Source organism: Diadema setosum, chromosome 4 (assembly GCF_964275005.1).
Source record: "Diadema setosum chromosome 4, eeDiaSeto1, whole genome shotgun sequence".
In the NCBI taxonomy this organism is placed as follows: domain Eukaryota; kingdom Metazoa; phylum Echinodermata; class Echinoidea; order Diadematoida; family Diadematidae; genus Diadema; species Diadema setosum.
In genome coordinates, this window is record NC_092688.1 from 7,160,572 (window position 1) to 7,177,203 (window position 16,632).

The following is a 16,632-nucleotide window of genomic DNA, read 5'->3' on the forward strand; positions in this document are numbered from 1 at the left end:
AGCGTTATTAGGGCTTCTATCTATAAGCACTGCATCTCCTTGGGTTCCCACCATCAAGTTTAACTGTCAGTTTTGCTTTGTTTTATGTTTATTTTGTAGTCCTATTATTATGATTATGAATCTTTGTGGGTCTTTCTATTGTATACTGCTTGTACCATGATAATGTGACATTGCATGTTACAAGAATATACCTTCATTTTGATGCTTGTTTTACCCATGTATATTGTTTGGAAATGAAAATAAAACATGAATGAAATGAATGAATGAATGAATGAAATGCATGGTGGATAAAACTGAAGTGATTTGTATATCTATTTATCTATTCATCTGTCCATCTATCTGTCTATATGTTATCTATCCATGGCCGGTGAAAACGCTCCGGCAGCCCTGCTATCTATTATTTTATTTATCTATCTATTTATCTATCTCTCTCTCTCTCTCTCTCTATATATATATATATCTAACTCTCTATCTCTCTATCTATCTATATATGAAGAGTTTGTTTGCAAAAACCGATAAGTCCATATTTGTCAAATGGAGATATTTGCGATTAAAGGTCAAGAAAAATAAAGAGAATAATAAGAAAATTTTTGCTTCTTTTGACCATAACTTCAAAAATGTACCTTTATGTGTAGTGACCAATATATCATTTAAAAGGTATTATTTTGTACTTTATGACAGAGACCGTACTTCAAAATCTTCAAAAATGGACTTATCGGTTTTTGCAAACAAACTCTTCATATATAATATCATCTATCTCTCTATCATCTATTTTTATCTATATCTATCTATCTATCTATCTTATCTATCTATCTATCTATCTATCTATCTATCTATCTATCTATCTATCTATCTATCTATCTATCTATCTATCTGTCTATCTACATGTATCTATATATCTATCTATCTATCTATCTATCTATCTATTTATTTATCTATCTTTGATCTATCTATTTTTCTACCATTCTCATCTTTGTAGACATTAAATTGGCTTGAAGATGGCTGGGCGCTGTTTGCTGTGACTGCATGCATGACGAGTATTATGCATAATGTGTACACAGCACAGTAGTGCATATATGCCACACACACGTGTGTACGTGTGCGCGTGGAACCTTCTGTTTCTGCATACGCGAACCGGCGGCGTTTTTTTTTTAAGACGGCACAGATGACGGTCAGGAAGTCGCTGTATTTGAATGTTTTGTTAGTACTTTCCTCTTGAAGATTCACGATGGAGGGCAGATGGGACGAATTACCGGTGAAACTTAGTGAATCTGTGTCACTTAGTCTTCGACAGCTTGGGTTTGATCGAATGACCCCGGTTCAGGTGAGACTGTTTTTGTGAATCGAATGTACCATGGTCATGGATGTATGATGTAGTCCCACGTACTGGTATGAAGGTAAGTGCTACTAACAAGGATTTTAGTGGTCCGAATCGAAGCCCGAAGGGGCAACCAGAATCTAGTCCTAACATTAGAGATAATGTCAAGCCCTGTTTTGAGTGTTTAAAGATTTGGTTGTGCATGGCATTTCATTAACATTTTAAACAAATGCTGCACTGCACATGATATCGATGTGGATGTGGGTGAACTGTTGAGAAATCAAACAACTGATTAGTGATGATGATGGTTTCTACCAAATATCAGTCTTTAAGTTTACACTAACCTCTTATAGTCTAGACAATCTACCAGGTACCATGAAGCAACAAAAATGAAACCATCCCACAATCTATCATTATCTTGTGTCTACTGCCTACAACATAGTGGTGATTGCTTCAGTGTCATTGCATACACATCATCCTTGTTCTATTTTAGTTCGTGAATATATTTATTTGTGACTTTTTTCTCTACTGTTTGAAACAGGCTGCAACCATTCCGCTCTTCATGAAAAACAAGGATGTTGCTGCAGAGGCTGTAAGTGTTTTCAGACAATTATACAATTTGACTTCCATAACAATCAACATCATATTTACAGTATGGCCTGGGTCAAATCACAATTTAGACAAATGAAAGAAAACCAAGGTTTTGTAAATGAAGATTGAGCAAAAGAGAAAGAGAGAGTTAGAAACAGAAAGACAAATCAGAGCATGTAAACTAACAAACACAAATTCACCTCAAAGTCAAGAGAGCATGTAAAATTGTAAGGAGCATTGTAGCTTGATTGTTTTAATGTAATGTGCATTTTGTCTTGCTGTGCATTTTTTTTAATTCATTTTGCAAATCAACTGATAATTGGCAAATTAACAGCTTGCAATTAATTATTGCCTCCTGCACCACAAATCCACTGTATGTTTTCTTCATGGTAGGCAGTCACTTAACTTTTCTCATGAAAAGGATGTTTCTTATTTCTTCCAAGTCAGTCACTCATACAATTGTCTCACAAGTCTAGATATATAGGAATTGCACAATATCATACCTGTGAAACACATGGAGCATACAGTATATTTATTTCATACTCACATCTCATCAATTACAAGCTGGTTTACCTGTAGTAGTTTATTATGATACTGCTGTGACATTTTTATAGGTAAAGTGGACAACCCACTGAAATGTATGTCATATTGTGGATTGACAGCTGTGCAGTGCTGGCATTGTTCAGATTGTAAGCAATCTGTCTATACAACAAGGGAGGTTGGACATTGAGAACATCTGAGCAACATGGCTTGAAATAAAAGCTTTAGATTGCTAAGAGAGAAATGAACATGTCTTTGGTAAGTTCTGTCATCAAATGAGAAGCAGCAATTCCTGTTCCGAGTTGTTGGGATTTATGGATTTATGGATTTATGTATTTATGTTTTATTTTTCATTTAATGGTTTATTCATCAATTGCCCCATACTAACCCAAGGTAACTGGAAGTGGAAAGACTTTGGCTTTTGTCATCCCCATCCTGGAAATTCTGCAGAGGAGAGAGCAGCCACTGAAGAAAAGAGAAGTACGTCTACTCTATGTTTGAAATATATGATATAATACAGGACAAAGTGTCTGATGAAGCTTGGAATCGTGTGCACTGGGAGTTTACTTTACACTGATTTTGCATCGAAAACAGCTTTTGAAGAAGTAAACATTAGATATGGTCGTTGGTTAAAGCATTTTCAGAGTTCCTTTAGTGCAATTTGTAACTCTGAAGATCGATGCCATCAATAAGATAGATTTATTAAGATGCTAATACAGGTAATCATAGGTTAAAGGTTTTCAATTTGCCTGCCTAGCAGAACTGGGTCTTGTTTTATGAAGAGTTAAAATTGATTATATAGTTGATTTCAACTGTAAGTCTGTGGCAGCCTGTGTGGTAAGGAAATTTAAAATGTAAAATGTAAAATGTAAAATTAAAAATTTAAAATATCTTTTGATAAAACGGGGCCCTGATGATTGATGTAATTTGATGTATTCTTGATTCTAACTTACATTTGAGAAGGGAAAAAAAAATCATTGCATGGACATTATTGCTTGCAACTGTACACTTCATGTTCATCATATTATATGGAATCTGTTTCACAGGTTGGAGCCATCATCATCACACCAACCAGGGAGCTTGCAACCCAGATAGATGAGGTCCTCCAGCACTTCACCGACCACGCCCAGAATCTGACCCAGCTCCTCCTCATTGGTGGGAGCAATCCACTGGCAGACCTAGTGAAATTACAAGAGGGGTGAGACTACTCTTCTCCCTTAACCCGTTGAAGACTGGTCCAGAGTATACTCGGCAGTTGTCTCTGGGAAATGCATGCATAATAGCAATATCAGCTTGTCCATGACGGGTTAGTTCTTGAAGAAGCAAAATAACTCGGACGGGGTAGCGCAAGAATTCATATAGTATTTATGCAGAACTAATTGTGTAGCTGAACAGTAAAATGTTAACATCATTGGATCAGTGACAAAGGAAGACGGATGCCGCTTTTGTATCGTATAATGGCTATATTATTCAATTCTGTGGGCGGCGTTAAACTCGGCCGGAAACACACATTTTGGAGCGTATAGCCCCCCTGGAAAACGGACTTCTGACTCATTTCAGACCGTCATGGCTTCTGAGAAAATACCGGTGCTGTGGTGTCTTTAATCAATCTGAGCAAAAGTTAAAATTTCTCAGCAAACCTTGTTTCAATGAAACAATCATTTTCTTTGGAGCAATGCAAGCTTGATTTTCCTGTCAGAATATTTCAACAACCACCTCTCCCAAAGTAGTGAATAAATGTATTGATTAGAAAGTGAGCCTCTCGGTCTTTGGTCACATTTGTTGTAAATGTTAACACTGCTTACTATGAGGTTTTTTTTTTAATGTGTGTATATTCAAAACATGATGCTTTAGACTTTGAATATAATGTGTAGGTTCATGTTGGAAACCCAGCCATTTCTTTTTTCAGCCATGTTTTGTCTGTCTTTATAATTCCTGACCTATCTGATTTTAAAGTAGATACAAGGTAGTTTTGTTCCAAGAGGTCTCTCTGAGTACATACTGTTGTTTATGCTAAGAGGAGTGCCTAGTATTCACTGAGTGATTGCTGGTGGTATCTCTTGCAGAGCCAACATCATTGTTGCCACACCCGGGAGGTTGGAGGACCTCCTGGAGAGAAAGACAACAGGGGTCAGTTTGCCGGCCATGGTCAAGTCTCTGGAGGTGTTGGTCCTGGATGAGGCTGACCGGCTGCTGGACATGGGCTTCATGACGAGGTATACATCTTGAATTATTCCCCAGAAATCATTGCTAGAATAGTTGTAAGGCTGCACATTTATGTGCATCATCTTTACTTTGCCTGTGGAATGATCTATTAGCACTCGTGCATAATCTAGAATGTTCATGATAAGATTCTCACACATTCACAGGCATTCTTTTGTAATCCATGTTGAGGAGAGGCAACTTAGATGGGCTTATCTGTTAAAGGACAACAATAATAAGACTTTGTTGTCTTGCTGCTCAATAATTCAACTCTCATACCTCACCTCAACACACAAACGCACATACACCTCAAGGAATTGCTACGTGAAAGAAATATGAACTGCTTGTAGTAGAATGGGTGTAATAACCCCACTAGCCTGTTTAAACATCTTCTATGAGTGTGCTGTAGGGATGTATGGCATTTTCTGGTTGATGGCTCAAGTCTTCACAAGGTAAAAAGAACAAAGACAAAATATATTTCAGAGCATTAGTCACATTTGCAGACATCATACAATGGAGTCTAGATTGTCATTCAATCAGACAGCAAGATTCTGAAAGTTTATGATTTCATATGTTGTCTGTCTTATCTCTCTCTGCAGCATCAACACCATTCTGGGATACCTCCCAAAGCAGAGAAGGACCGGTCTCTTCTCCGCCACCCAGACTGATGAGGTGGAGGCTCTCATCAGGGCGGGGCTCCGGAACCCCGTCCGCATCACTGTCAAGGAGAAAAATGCCTCGTCAACAGTGAGTACCCCTCCATTTGACACCAAGCATTCATTTGTCACCACACTATGTATTCATTCACTAGTTTCTCGAGATTCCACTCAAGTTTCATGATTTCCAATAGTTACTATTCACATCAATTACCAGGTCCATTTTTTCATTAATTCCAGTCACTCACAACTGACTTTATACAAATGAAAATGCATGCTGTAACTTGTGGCATTTCTTCAAATTTCATCCAAATGATGGCAAAATAGTGAAATTGATGGTATGTGTTTCCCTGTCACACACCATCAGCTCAAACCTTCTTTGCAGTCATCTCAAAAACTTTCATCCTATACTACACTTGTACACAATGATAGCAGAGAGTTTGAGATATGTGATTTTTAAACAGAAGATTAAGGTAATGAAATAAGACCTCTCATGTAGTAGGTTGATACTAAATTCACTTGTGGCTAAAGTGTTTCACTTGAATTTCTTTTTCTATTTCTACAGGATGTCTCAAGAACACCATTGACACTTAGTAACTACTATGTGGTAAGTTTGACTACAAAATTCCTATCTGTTAACTTTCTACTCTATCATATCATGTAAAAAAAAATGTAAATCAAAATTGCCCATTTATATTCAGCCATGATCGTGTGTGTGAAATAGCCCATGTCATGTAACACTGAAGATTCCATTTTCTATTGGCAAGTATGTAAATTATATCTTATACTTTACTAGCTAAAATTAATGTAACATATGGGGTTTTTTTTGACAATCAGATATAAGCCCAGCTTTCATGGAAAAACGTGAAAATGAGTGTCTCTTTGCAAAAACCTGTGTAATGCAATATCACTGTTAGTGGAGCTTTGAGCTCAGTATGTAGCATGAACGTGTGAGATGTGCGAGTGTGGAGTGAAATGATCAGTAGTAAAACATGGTTGTTTTTCTTCTGCATTGCTTTACCCCCCCCCCCCCCTTTCTCACACTGCAGATGAGTCCCAGTGATGAGAAGTTCAAGCTTCTTGTGGCTTTTCTCAGAAAATACAGAGTAAGTGATTACATCTTTTCCTCTCCTTTTTTATTCTCCCTCTCTCCATCCCTCCATCTCTCCAGATCAATGTATGTCTGTTTCTATGTTTTCATGTCTCCCTTTTGCTCTCCTCTCTCAAATATTCTCACAGTCTGTGTTTTCTGATCTTTAATGGCTTGCTTTCATGTGATAGAACTTCACCTCAAAATTGAAGCACATTAAAGTAATAGGATGAAATTGTGAAAAACTCCATAGAAGCGTAGATGATACATGACACAGTCTATTCCAATCTAAAGGACTCCAAATTCAGAAGAAAATTGAGCGTCATTCCAGTTGCTGCATTAATATCTTGCTCTCAAACTGTACTTGATTATGCATGGGTTAAAGGTCAACTGTCCTCAATGAATCTCTGTGTATCGCAGCACCAGAAGCACATGGTGTTCTTCAGCACCTGTGCCTGTGTGGAGTACTTTTCGCTTGCCCTCCAGTCCTTGGTCCGGAATACAACCATCCTCTCCATCCACGGCAAGATGAAGCAGCGGCGAAATCACATCTTTGGCCAATTCAGGGAACTCTCCAGGTAGCGTTTCACATCTACATACATTATAAAATTATATACATTTCTGGTCAGTTTCCCTCTGTTTTGTGTTTGTTACATTATAAGTAGTTAGCTGTGTTCAGTTTGTTTGTATCAAAACTCAAATATTTATGTTATTTCCATCGTGGATTAATGAAAATTCCATTTTGGCAAATATAATGAGGAATGTAGCCTAAAGAGTAAATATTGTTCTTATAACATCATGTAGCAGTGGTCATATCTATGATTTTTATGGCATATTTATTCTTAATTGAGTAGGCAGAACTTTGACTGCAGATGCTATGCAATCACTGACTTTGTTCAAAAAGCAATAAATTATTTGATTTCTTTGCTTGGATAATGACATTGAGAAATGCTGTTCAGATCTTTCTTATCACATTTATTTCTTGTTCTCCTTAGTGGAATTCTGATCTGCACAGATGTAATGGCAAGAGGAGTGGACATTCCTGAAGTTCACTGGGTCCTACAGTATGATCCACCAAGCAGCGCAAGGTATGTCAGTGGGTTGAAATCAGATGTCAATATTTGATGAAAGAATCCCTATTAACCCATCTGCTGCTAATTGCAGTTATACTAGAAATCCATGTTGAAGAGGCGAATGCTGATCTGTCTTCCGTACTGTGCAGTTTACATTGCATGCGTTATGTCTTGTTTGGTGGAGGACTTCACTCCAAGACAGATTTGTCACAGATGAAATTTTCTTGCTAGTGATTGAATGAGTCAAAGAAAAAAAAAATGTCTAAGGATAAACCTAACTAGAAGGGACAAGCGACCCTCACTCTAACCATCAATTGTCTGGATTGGTCATGCAATCCTGCCTTTCCCGGTCCTTCATTCTCTTCCCGGTGATTGCAGCGATGTGTATTCCAAACTGTGAATGCCATGAAACTTTAAGCAGGTTGTACTGATACTTCCTACAATAATGTGGGTAAGATTGTATGTAATGCATTTGATTGCCTTATGGTTCTTTTTGGATTTTTTTCCTTCCAAAACCTGCCATTTGCATTGTTCCCATATATTTTCATTGTCGAGTTCAGACTCTTACACATGTAGCTAGTCATAATTGCCTTGTTTTGGCTAAAATCTTGACTTGAAAATAGATCCACTAATTCTCAATATCCATTCTCTATTTATTGATGTGTTTTGATTGTTGTGAAACAGCTCAGTAAATAAGAAATTGCTGACTTTCCTCTACTTTCAGTGCCTTTGTTCACCGATGTGGGAGGACAGCCAGGATAGGAAACACTGGCAATGCCCTGGTGTTCCTCAGGCCAACGGAAGACTCCTACATTGAATTCCTCAGGATAAATCAGAAGGTGGGTGTGACATGACTTTATCATTATTTAGCATGAAGTCCATCTAGTGTATGAGGCATCTCGATTGAATGATTATAATGCCCTTTTGTCATTATTTGGCATCATAATCACTGTTGATTGACCAGTATTGTACTTAACTAGCAGATTGGCACATCTAGCAGAGTGTTTTTGTTCTTTGCATACAATTTGTACAGAAATTAACCTGTTGAGGACGGACTGATTTTGCTACAACACGCGTTTCCCATAGACACCTGCCCGAGTATACTCGGGACTCGTCTTCAACGGGTTAAGTTTCCTTGAATGGAGTTGACCCAATGACCCTTATTCCTATTGTGCCACTATCGTTTTTCTGGGCTTTGATTTTCCGACTTTACAATGGAACAGAAACGTGTCCGAAGATTTGGATTTAGCACTGCGGCTAAACTCTGCCCCCCAGCAACGCGGGAGCGATCTTATTGGTCAGCGGTGGCATCTTGGTTAGTGATTGGTCGTGCGTAGACTGCCTGTGCTAAGCTCGAGTGAACATTGCGGAGGTTGCGAGGAGCATACCTTCTATTGTCACTGTCTTGCTTCCCCTTGATCATGATAGCCTTGGAAGGAAAACTTTGAAGGCAGTTTTCTCGAGATGCTGATTTCCTAAACCACTCAACATGCATTAATAAAATCGTCGATGTCTCTGCAACCCAGTACTTTTATGAGTGGTGTTGTATATGAAATTAAAGTGGAAGAGTAAGGGAATAATGTCATGTCATTTCAGAAAATTGTCCTCCTCGACTTTCGGATCCTTTTGTTGTAGCAGGTCACTTATGTGCTGCTGCTTTTGCCACATAATTCTGGTCTGTCTTCACAGGTTAATCTCCAACTCTATGATCAACTTGATGAACTTGAAATTGTTGATGTGCTGCCCAAACTCAGGAAGCTTGCAACAAAGGACAGGTAACTTTACGCTTTACTATGAATTTTGTCAGATGTGTGTTTTGATGTTTTATAAATTACATGAAGCAATGATCTGAAATGAAAGGGTGATGAATAGAAAATGCTTTCAGTCATACTATACTAATGAAGACTAAACAACTATATTATGTTGCACTGCTGTGAAAAAAATTGTTCTTGTGGCACAAAATCTTATGTATCCAGAGCAGACTCAGTTGACAAACAATTTGATGAAGTCATTGTAGTACATGGGTTCTGATCCACGGCTCACTGTGAATATAGATTGATGTCATAAAGTATGAATGAAAAGTTATAAACTTTTCTGCAATTCAAAAAATTTTTTGTTTTTTATGTGCTTGGTACAAAAAAATATACATTACTTAGTGGTAATTTTGAATGAATTAGCATAATGCATTAAGCGTAAATGGTTTGGTTTGGTTTGGTTTATTTCTGCATTTTCTTTCTCCAAATACAATAACAAATTAAAACAAAGTGATACAGAGTATGCAAAAAAAGGAGAGTTTAACATACAAATCAATACAAGAAATATAATTTTCTTGACAACATCAGTCTGTAGTGACATATGAATCAAAATAACATATTAAGACATACTGTATCTATGAACAAAGGAGAAATCAATACAGGGGACCGTCATCATAAGCGGAGCTTGACGTGGATGAGGCCCTATCTATATATGTAATACAAATGTAATACAACACCAATTATAGATATACTCATAAAACTCTTAATCTTGATACATGAAACACATGAAATGACTGGTTGATGTGTCTTATGTGAGTGCTGTTGTGTATATGCATGTTTTTATGTATGTTTATAGTGTGTATGTCTCTTTGAAAGCTATGCATTATCATATCAAACTATGCTCAGATATGTATCTTATACCTCTGTTCAATTCACAGAGCCTTGTTTGAAAAGGGGACAAGGGCCTTTGTTTCCTTCATCCAGTCCTATGCCAAGCATGAATGCAGTCTCATCTTCAGGGTCAAAGGTTAGCTCTTCTCTCATTGCTGCTGCTGGTTGTACGTCTCCTTATTATAGCTAGGACATTGGTTTGTAGTCTTTTTGAGATCCAGACTAGCCCAGTATGATGAATACGTATGTGTTTCTCAGCTATGGAGATTGATGTGTCGCATGTACAAGACAAGGTCATAAAAGTTTGTACACTTCAACTTGACGAGAAAGAGGCAAAATCTATAGCAAAAACCATAACCACATGTGCACACACATATACACTAAACATGTTTGTAGAGTGACTTATGAATTTTTCCTTGATGAAGTCATCATCGTTTATCATGATCTTCTGATATTGCCAAACCAGAAAGGACCTCATTGATCATTGGTAAAGAATATGTGAAAGACTTTGCAAAACCGTTTTAAACCTTCCAAAAAATATGTTTTAGTAAGAGAAGGAAAGACATTTTCCAATTCAAGTTTCAAGTTTCAAGTTTATTTATTCATTTGTCTTTCTTCCAACAATAAGCAATATAACAATAACATAACAATATTATTGACACTTTCTTTCAGGAGTATTATAGGAACAACAACAGCTAGCACTAAAATTTTGCAAATATATAAATATATAATTACACGTGTGTGTGAAATGATAAGAAAGGGTAACAATATTTTGAGAAAGGCAAACGAGGAGACCTTAATGAAGCATAGCTTGTAAGACAAGGTCCCTCAGGAATAAAAGAGAGAAAAAAATTACAATATATATATATGTATACATAGTAGAAAAAGAATTAGGAGACATGCTGGCTGCTGTATATGTGACATGTGTATCTGCTGTTTACGTGATGAACCTATGCCTGAAAGCGCAATTCATCTGTCTGATTTGGAGTTTTGCCTGTTCTACTGGCATAATATGACGTGATAAAATATCTCTATTCATGTAGAGCTGGACATTGCTGCCCTGGCCAGGGGCTTCGCACTCCTCCGCCTCCCTCGCATGCCTGAACTCAAGGGGAAGACTTTCCCTGACTTCACCCCAACAGAGGTGGACTATGACTCGATACCATACAAGTGAGTTATCTTCACTCATTTATGACCTCCTTTCCTCCCCCCTGTGTTGGCTAAAATATAGAGATTGTGACAGTCTAAGATGATATGTGTAAGAGCACTTCTTGGTTAAGCACTTTTGTTGTAATGTATCTGTGTGAAAGCATTCTGAAAATGAAGTCCCATAAACATCTTTTATTTCATCAGTCATGTAGAGTTGTCATATTTCCAACTAGCTGGTCAAAAAGTGGTATGAAAATTAATGCAGCACATCTACGATGCTGATGCACTTACATTTTAGATTTATATGCTTGTGAAAATGTAGATATTTACCGACAATTATCATATTTTCAGAGACAAGAACCGTGAGAAGCAGAGGAAGCAGAGACTGGAGCTGATTCAGGACGGGGTCATCTCACCCCACTCAGGGAAAAAACAGAGGAAGGTGAGTGGGTGCTGGAAAGAGAGAGAGAGATTTACTGAGGCAGGAGGGAAGTACCCATCCAGGGGTGTGAAAGTCTGTAGTTCTCATGATTTCCATGCACACCATTGTACTCATTGTGTTTGAGTAAAATAACATGTATCATGTTTGCTCTCTTTATATATGTATCAGTAATCTTTATGAATATATGCCTGTTTAGCTCTCTATCTACAGTCAACCTTGCCTTAGTCAAATCTATGTGGCCTGAAGAAATAGCTTCGATTTATGAGGGATTAAATCAATAGAACATAAAGAGAAGAGGACTTGAAAAGACCTTTGACTTCGGCAATTAGTTGACTTATGTGAGGTCAACTTAAGCAAAGTTGACTGTGTATATCTATTTATATACCCATCTATCTATGTATCTATCTATATATTCATCTATATATTTGTTTATCTATCTACCTGTCTGTCTGCCTATCCATTTATTTATATATCTATTTATCTATCTGTGTATCTATCTGTCTACTTATCCCGGAAATATCTTTCTCTTTTCCCTGCTCTTATTTTACTCCTCATCAACCCTTTGATATTAGATGTACAGATTATCATTCATTCCGCATTATTACGTCTGCCAAGGGAGGAGGTTATGTTTTCGTTACTGTTGCTTTGTTTGTTTGTTTGTTTTTTTGTTTGTTTGTTTGTCCGTGTGCAAAATAACTCAAAAAGTAGTCAACGGATTTGGATGAAACTTACAGGAAAGGTTGAGAATGACACAAGTAACAAATGATTAAATTTTGGTAGTGATCCAAGAATTTTGGGGGAATTTATGAAGGATTTTTGATATTTTGACAGATTTTTTGAGGTTTTCAAATGCGCTCTAAAGTGCGTACTCTAGTTTCTGTAAGGGCGAGACGCACCGTGCAGCTGAGGGTTTATGATGTAACAAAGGCTTCTATATTGGGAAATTGGGCAATTTTTCAGCATGAATACCTATGGGTGGAAATCACTGATCTCTTTGGAAGAGCCCAAAGAGCTTTTCCCCAGTGGTGGAGAGGAGAAAAATCCCTTTTGGGAAGAGCAAGATCATCGGTGGAAAGTAGCTGCTCGGCGGAGATCTGCGCTCTCAGAGTGCTTTTCTAGTTCTGATGATTATCTGTCTTCTACACATGGTTCTCGGTGCTTGTGCTCAGTACTTTATAACCTCTTTGTCCACGACAGGGCAAGACAGTGGCCTGGTCAAAGAACAAGGAGAAGAAAGAGAAGAAGAAAGATAGGAAGCAGAGAAAAGAGGCGTCGAAGAAGAGGAAGCAGCAGGTCAGTCAAGATTGTGTAACATGATTTTCCATGTTGCCCCAACCACTGTCTTTCTCTCTCTATTCTCCATCTCTCTCCCTCTCTCACTTTGATATCTTTTACCCTTTCTTCCTCTCTCTCTCTCCCTATTCTCTATCTCTCGCATTGATATCTTTTCTTTTTCTCTTTCTTCCTCTCTCTCTCTCTCTCTCCCTATTCTCCATCTCTCTCTCTCGCTTTGATATCTTTCTCTGTTTTTCTCTTTCTTCCTCTCTCTCTCTCTCTCTCTCTCTCTCTCTCTATTTCCCCTTGTTACCTTCTCTCTTTTTGAATTTGACTTAATTGAGGGCAATAAATCAAATCAAATCAAATCAAATCAAATTGTCCCATTATGCTGTTACCATGACCTGGTGGCCATCGGTCATTTTTTTTTTTTGTTGTTGTTGTCTCTTTGCGCAATGCTTCATATTCTCTCATTTTAACTATCTTTTGCGTGCTATGATGGAATTGTCAAATTCATAATCATCACAATGATTTGTGTAAAGATCCATAACATACAGTAGTTCTCCAATCATCAAGTCCTATCTTGCTGTGCAATGGGGACAGAACTCTCACCTAGAATTGTTGATATTCAAGTTTATGGAGTGTGACAAAAATGCTTTTGTTCATATCATAAAGGTTAAGATATTTTGTGCCTATCAATAATAACAATATTTACATGATATTCACATTGATTTTTAAAGAATTAGTTTGCATTATGGGAATGTGTGCTTCATTTTTGACGGAATTCATGTCCTCTTATGTCTGAACCGTGACTATGTATAATATTTTCATAGAGTAGGTCTATATAAATGCCAGTTTAAGTCTGTGAGTTGCTTCTCATGGTTTTTTTTTTAATAGTTTGATGAAGCTGATCTGAACGAGCTTGCAGACGATGTTCGTCTCATGAAGAAGTTAAAGAAGGGAAAGGTAAGCTGGCAAAGAAAAAAAACCCCGTAAGATTAACTCTTACTGCCTGTGGGAGGTCTGTTTTCTTTAAGCTAAATTGAATTGATGGAATTTTACTGTGGTAACCTTATTTTGAACAGTCATTTCTTAATGTGAATTATCAAATTGATTATCTTAGCATGGAGATAAGGCTAATGTTACGTGCTGGTATTGTAGCTTTATTTTGTAAGATAAAAGACATGCTGTGGAAAGTGTGTTGGGAAAAGCCGATACTGAAGTTCATGTAAGTGTCCAGACATACCCAGTAACTGGATTGCAGTGAAAGAAAAAAAAAACAGTACCTAATACTGACTACTGTAACAGATACAGGAATGGCATATGTAGGTGACCAGATCATGATATGTTACACTTTTACAGAAACAGATATCATTTTAGTTATCTTTCCAGGTTTTGATTACCACTTTCTTTTTTTTTTTTCTTTCTTTTTTTCTTTTTTTTTTTTGGGGGGGGGGGTATGATTATCATGAAATAGTTACAAAAATAGATTGAGCCTTCTGAATATTGTTTGTGATTCTCTAAAACTTTGTCATATTACACACACACACACACACACACACACACACACACACACACAAAATAAATAAAAAATCTGGACACTATCCATCCATAATGCCTGTTGTACTGAAACAGTGTATAACAAAATGATTTTGATGTATTGTAAGTCTTGCTTGCGATACTGTTTGTTTGATACAGTGGGTAAGAGTTGGTGCTGCATGTGTGGCAACACATCACATGTCTGCTGCCCCCTATCGTTTATTCCAGATCAGCAAGGAGGATTTCGAGAGCAACTTTGGCAAGGAGGATTCACAGAGGCCAGCTGATGCTGTTAGAGACGACACATGAATGGGGCCAGAACGAGCGGCGCTGGGAAACTGATCGCACCCCATGATGAATGCTCCGGCCGAAGCTGAAAAGACGCCAGCTTGGAGATTATACTTGCCAACTGGGGACAAGGGATCACGTGTCTGTCATTCAGTCATGCCATGCGGATAATGCAGTCTCATCTTCAGGGCCTAAGAACTAAGAGGAATCTAATCGTGAAGGCTATGTTATTATTTGCTGCAGAAAAACTCTCGTGCCATCCACCGTTTTTCCTATAGAGCAGTGGATGTAGGCATTCATTGTAGCATTTTGTGCGCGACGTTACACAAAAACTCAGCACCAGTTTTCTATGGCAGTAGATGTCATTATCCTCGGGTATAATAAAAGATATTTCTCCTGTATGTCCAAATGGGTATTCAGACAAGGTCTGCATGCTCTACAACAAGCAAGTGCCAACAGACTGATGCAAAGTGCATGAATAGAGGAAGTATTTGTACCCATTGACTGGTGGGAAGACTACACTTTTTTTTCCCCAGTACGTAGTTTATTGATAAGGTTTAGAGTCTAGTTTACAGTCTAGATCTGACACATCCGTCTTATGACCAAAAATGCCAGAATTTAAGTCCAGTGTCTTCCACCAAATTCTCACCTTCCATCTATAGGAACTCTGAACCTTGCCTTGCTTCGAAGATTTTATCTGACAAAACTACTGTCTTCTATGAATCTGAAAATTACATATCCCATGATGACTTAAAAAAAAAAAAGAATAAATTATTGAACTACCTTGGAACTTGTGTGTTGTTCCGATTTATTGTGTCATATGAATCCCATATCGAACACCAAAAGATATTCTTGGTTTTACACTTAACACATGAAAATCAGACTTTGAAAATGTCCTTACCATGTTGAGGTGTGCATGAATGTGAAAAAAAAAAAGAAATAGGATGTGGTTTCAAGCAAAATTATTATATATAAATATACACATGATAGTCTCAAACTTGAATTAAATCATGAGTAGGTTGACCTCACACATAGTTCCTGAAGCTCGAGTGGAGTGTGGTGTTGAATGTTGTCTGCTGGATACAAGCTTCAGTATTTGTGTTGGTGATTTACATGCTGTATTTCCATTGGCCAACGCCAGTCCCTACAGATAGTCAAATTTTCCATTTCTACCTCGATGTTGGTTTTAGCATTGCTGTATGTACATATGTGACGTTGTCCCCTTCTCATGTCAAGTATGTACACAGTCTTTGCTAATGCACAGGATAGTTCTCGTGACATTTTATCGCATTTAGTTTACAAATAAAAATCAACAAATCACCTACATTGTACAAGTTTGTCGATGCGATTTCTTGGTTCCAACAGGGAAATCTTCAGTAAATTTCCTTGTGTAGATGAGTTGATGTTTGTTTGTTTGTTTTTTGCTTCGATAACCAACAACAAAAGACACAGCAAAAAAAAAAAAAAAAAAAAAAAAAAAGCTCAATCATCAGCAATGGGGTTCAATTCACTGTGGTATATATTTTTTAAAATTAACTAGACACCTTTTCATTGTCCACCAATAGCATATTAACAGAAGCACATCTATACTCTGCATGCTGGAACGTCACTGTATAATTGTGTCAAATGTTTAAGTTTGTCTCTGTGTGTGTGTGTGTGTGTGTGTGTGTGTGGTGCTCCGTGATGGGTGCAAAGGTCAGCTGTTTCTGAATCTTCTGAAGCCTACAAGTCAAACTGGAGTATGGAAAATTTTGGAAAGTTCTGGGATTTTCTCCTTAGTCTCTATCGATACCAGCAGCAGTGCTGATGATGTATAACATTTGA

The 16,632-nt window shown here is 37.5% G+C and overlaps 1 protein-coding gene across 1 annotated transcript; it reads left to right on the forward strand.

Annotated features, from left to right (window-relative positions):
- The first annotated feature begins 1,150 nt into the window (after positions 1–1,150).
- LOC140226815 (ATP-dependent RNA helicase DDX55-like) lies at positions 1,151–16,132 on the forward strand. Its single transcript, XM_072307240.1, has 18 exons — positions 1,151–1,324; positions 1,860–1,910; positions 2,843–2,929; positions 3,496–3,647; positions 4,516–4,665; positions 5,251–5,398; positions 5,873–5,914; positions 6,357–6,413; positions 6,818–6,975; positions 7,393–7,485; positions 8,195–8,309; positions 9,160–9,245; positions 10,163–10,251; positions 11,159–11,285; positions 11,616–11,706; positions 12,904–12,999; positions 13,879–13,947; positions 14,749–16,132. Exons 1-18 carry the CDS (start codon positions 1,229–1,231, stop codon positions 14,827–14,829), a joined length of 1,788 nt encoding a protein of 595 aa, XP_072163341.1. The 5' UTR covers positions 1,151–1,228; the 3' UTR covers positions 14,830–16,132.
- The last annotated feature ends 500 nt before the right edge of the window (positions 16,133–16,632 follow it).

Excerpts from the sequence above, each read along its gene's own strand:
- LOC140226815 (XM_072307240.1), top strand. The coding sequence starts at position 1,229 with ATGGAGGGCAGATGGGACGAATTACCGGTGAAACTTAGTGAATCTGTG. Across the intron at positions 2,930-3,495 it reads AGCCACTGAAGAAAAGAGAA|GTTGGAGCCATCATCATCAC; the intron begins GTACGTCTACTC and ends TCTGTTTCACAG. Across the intron at positions 6,414-6,817 it reads CTTTTCTCAGAAAATACAGA|CACCAGAAGCACATGGTGTT; the intron begins GTAAGTGATTAC and ends TGTGTATCGCAG.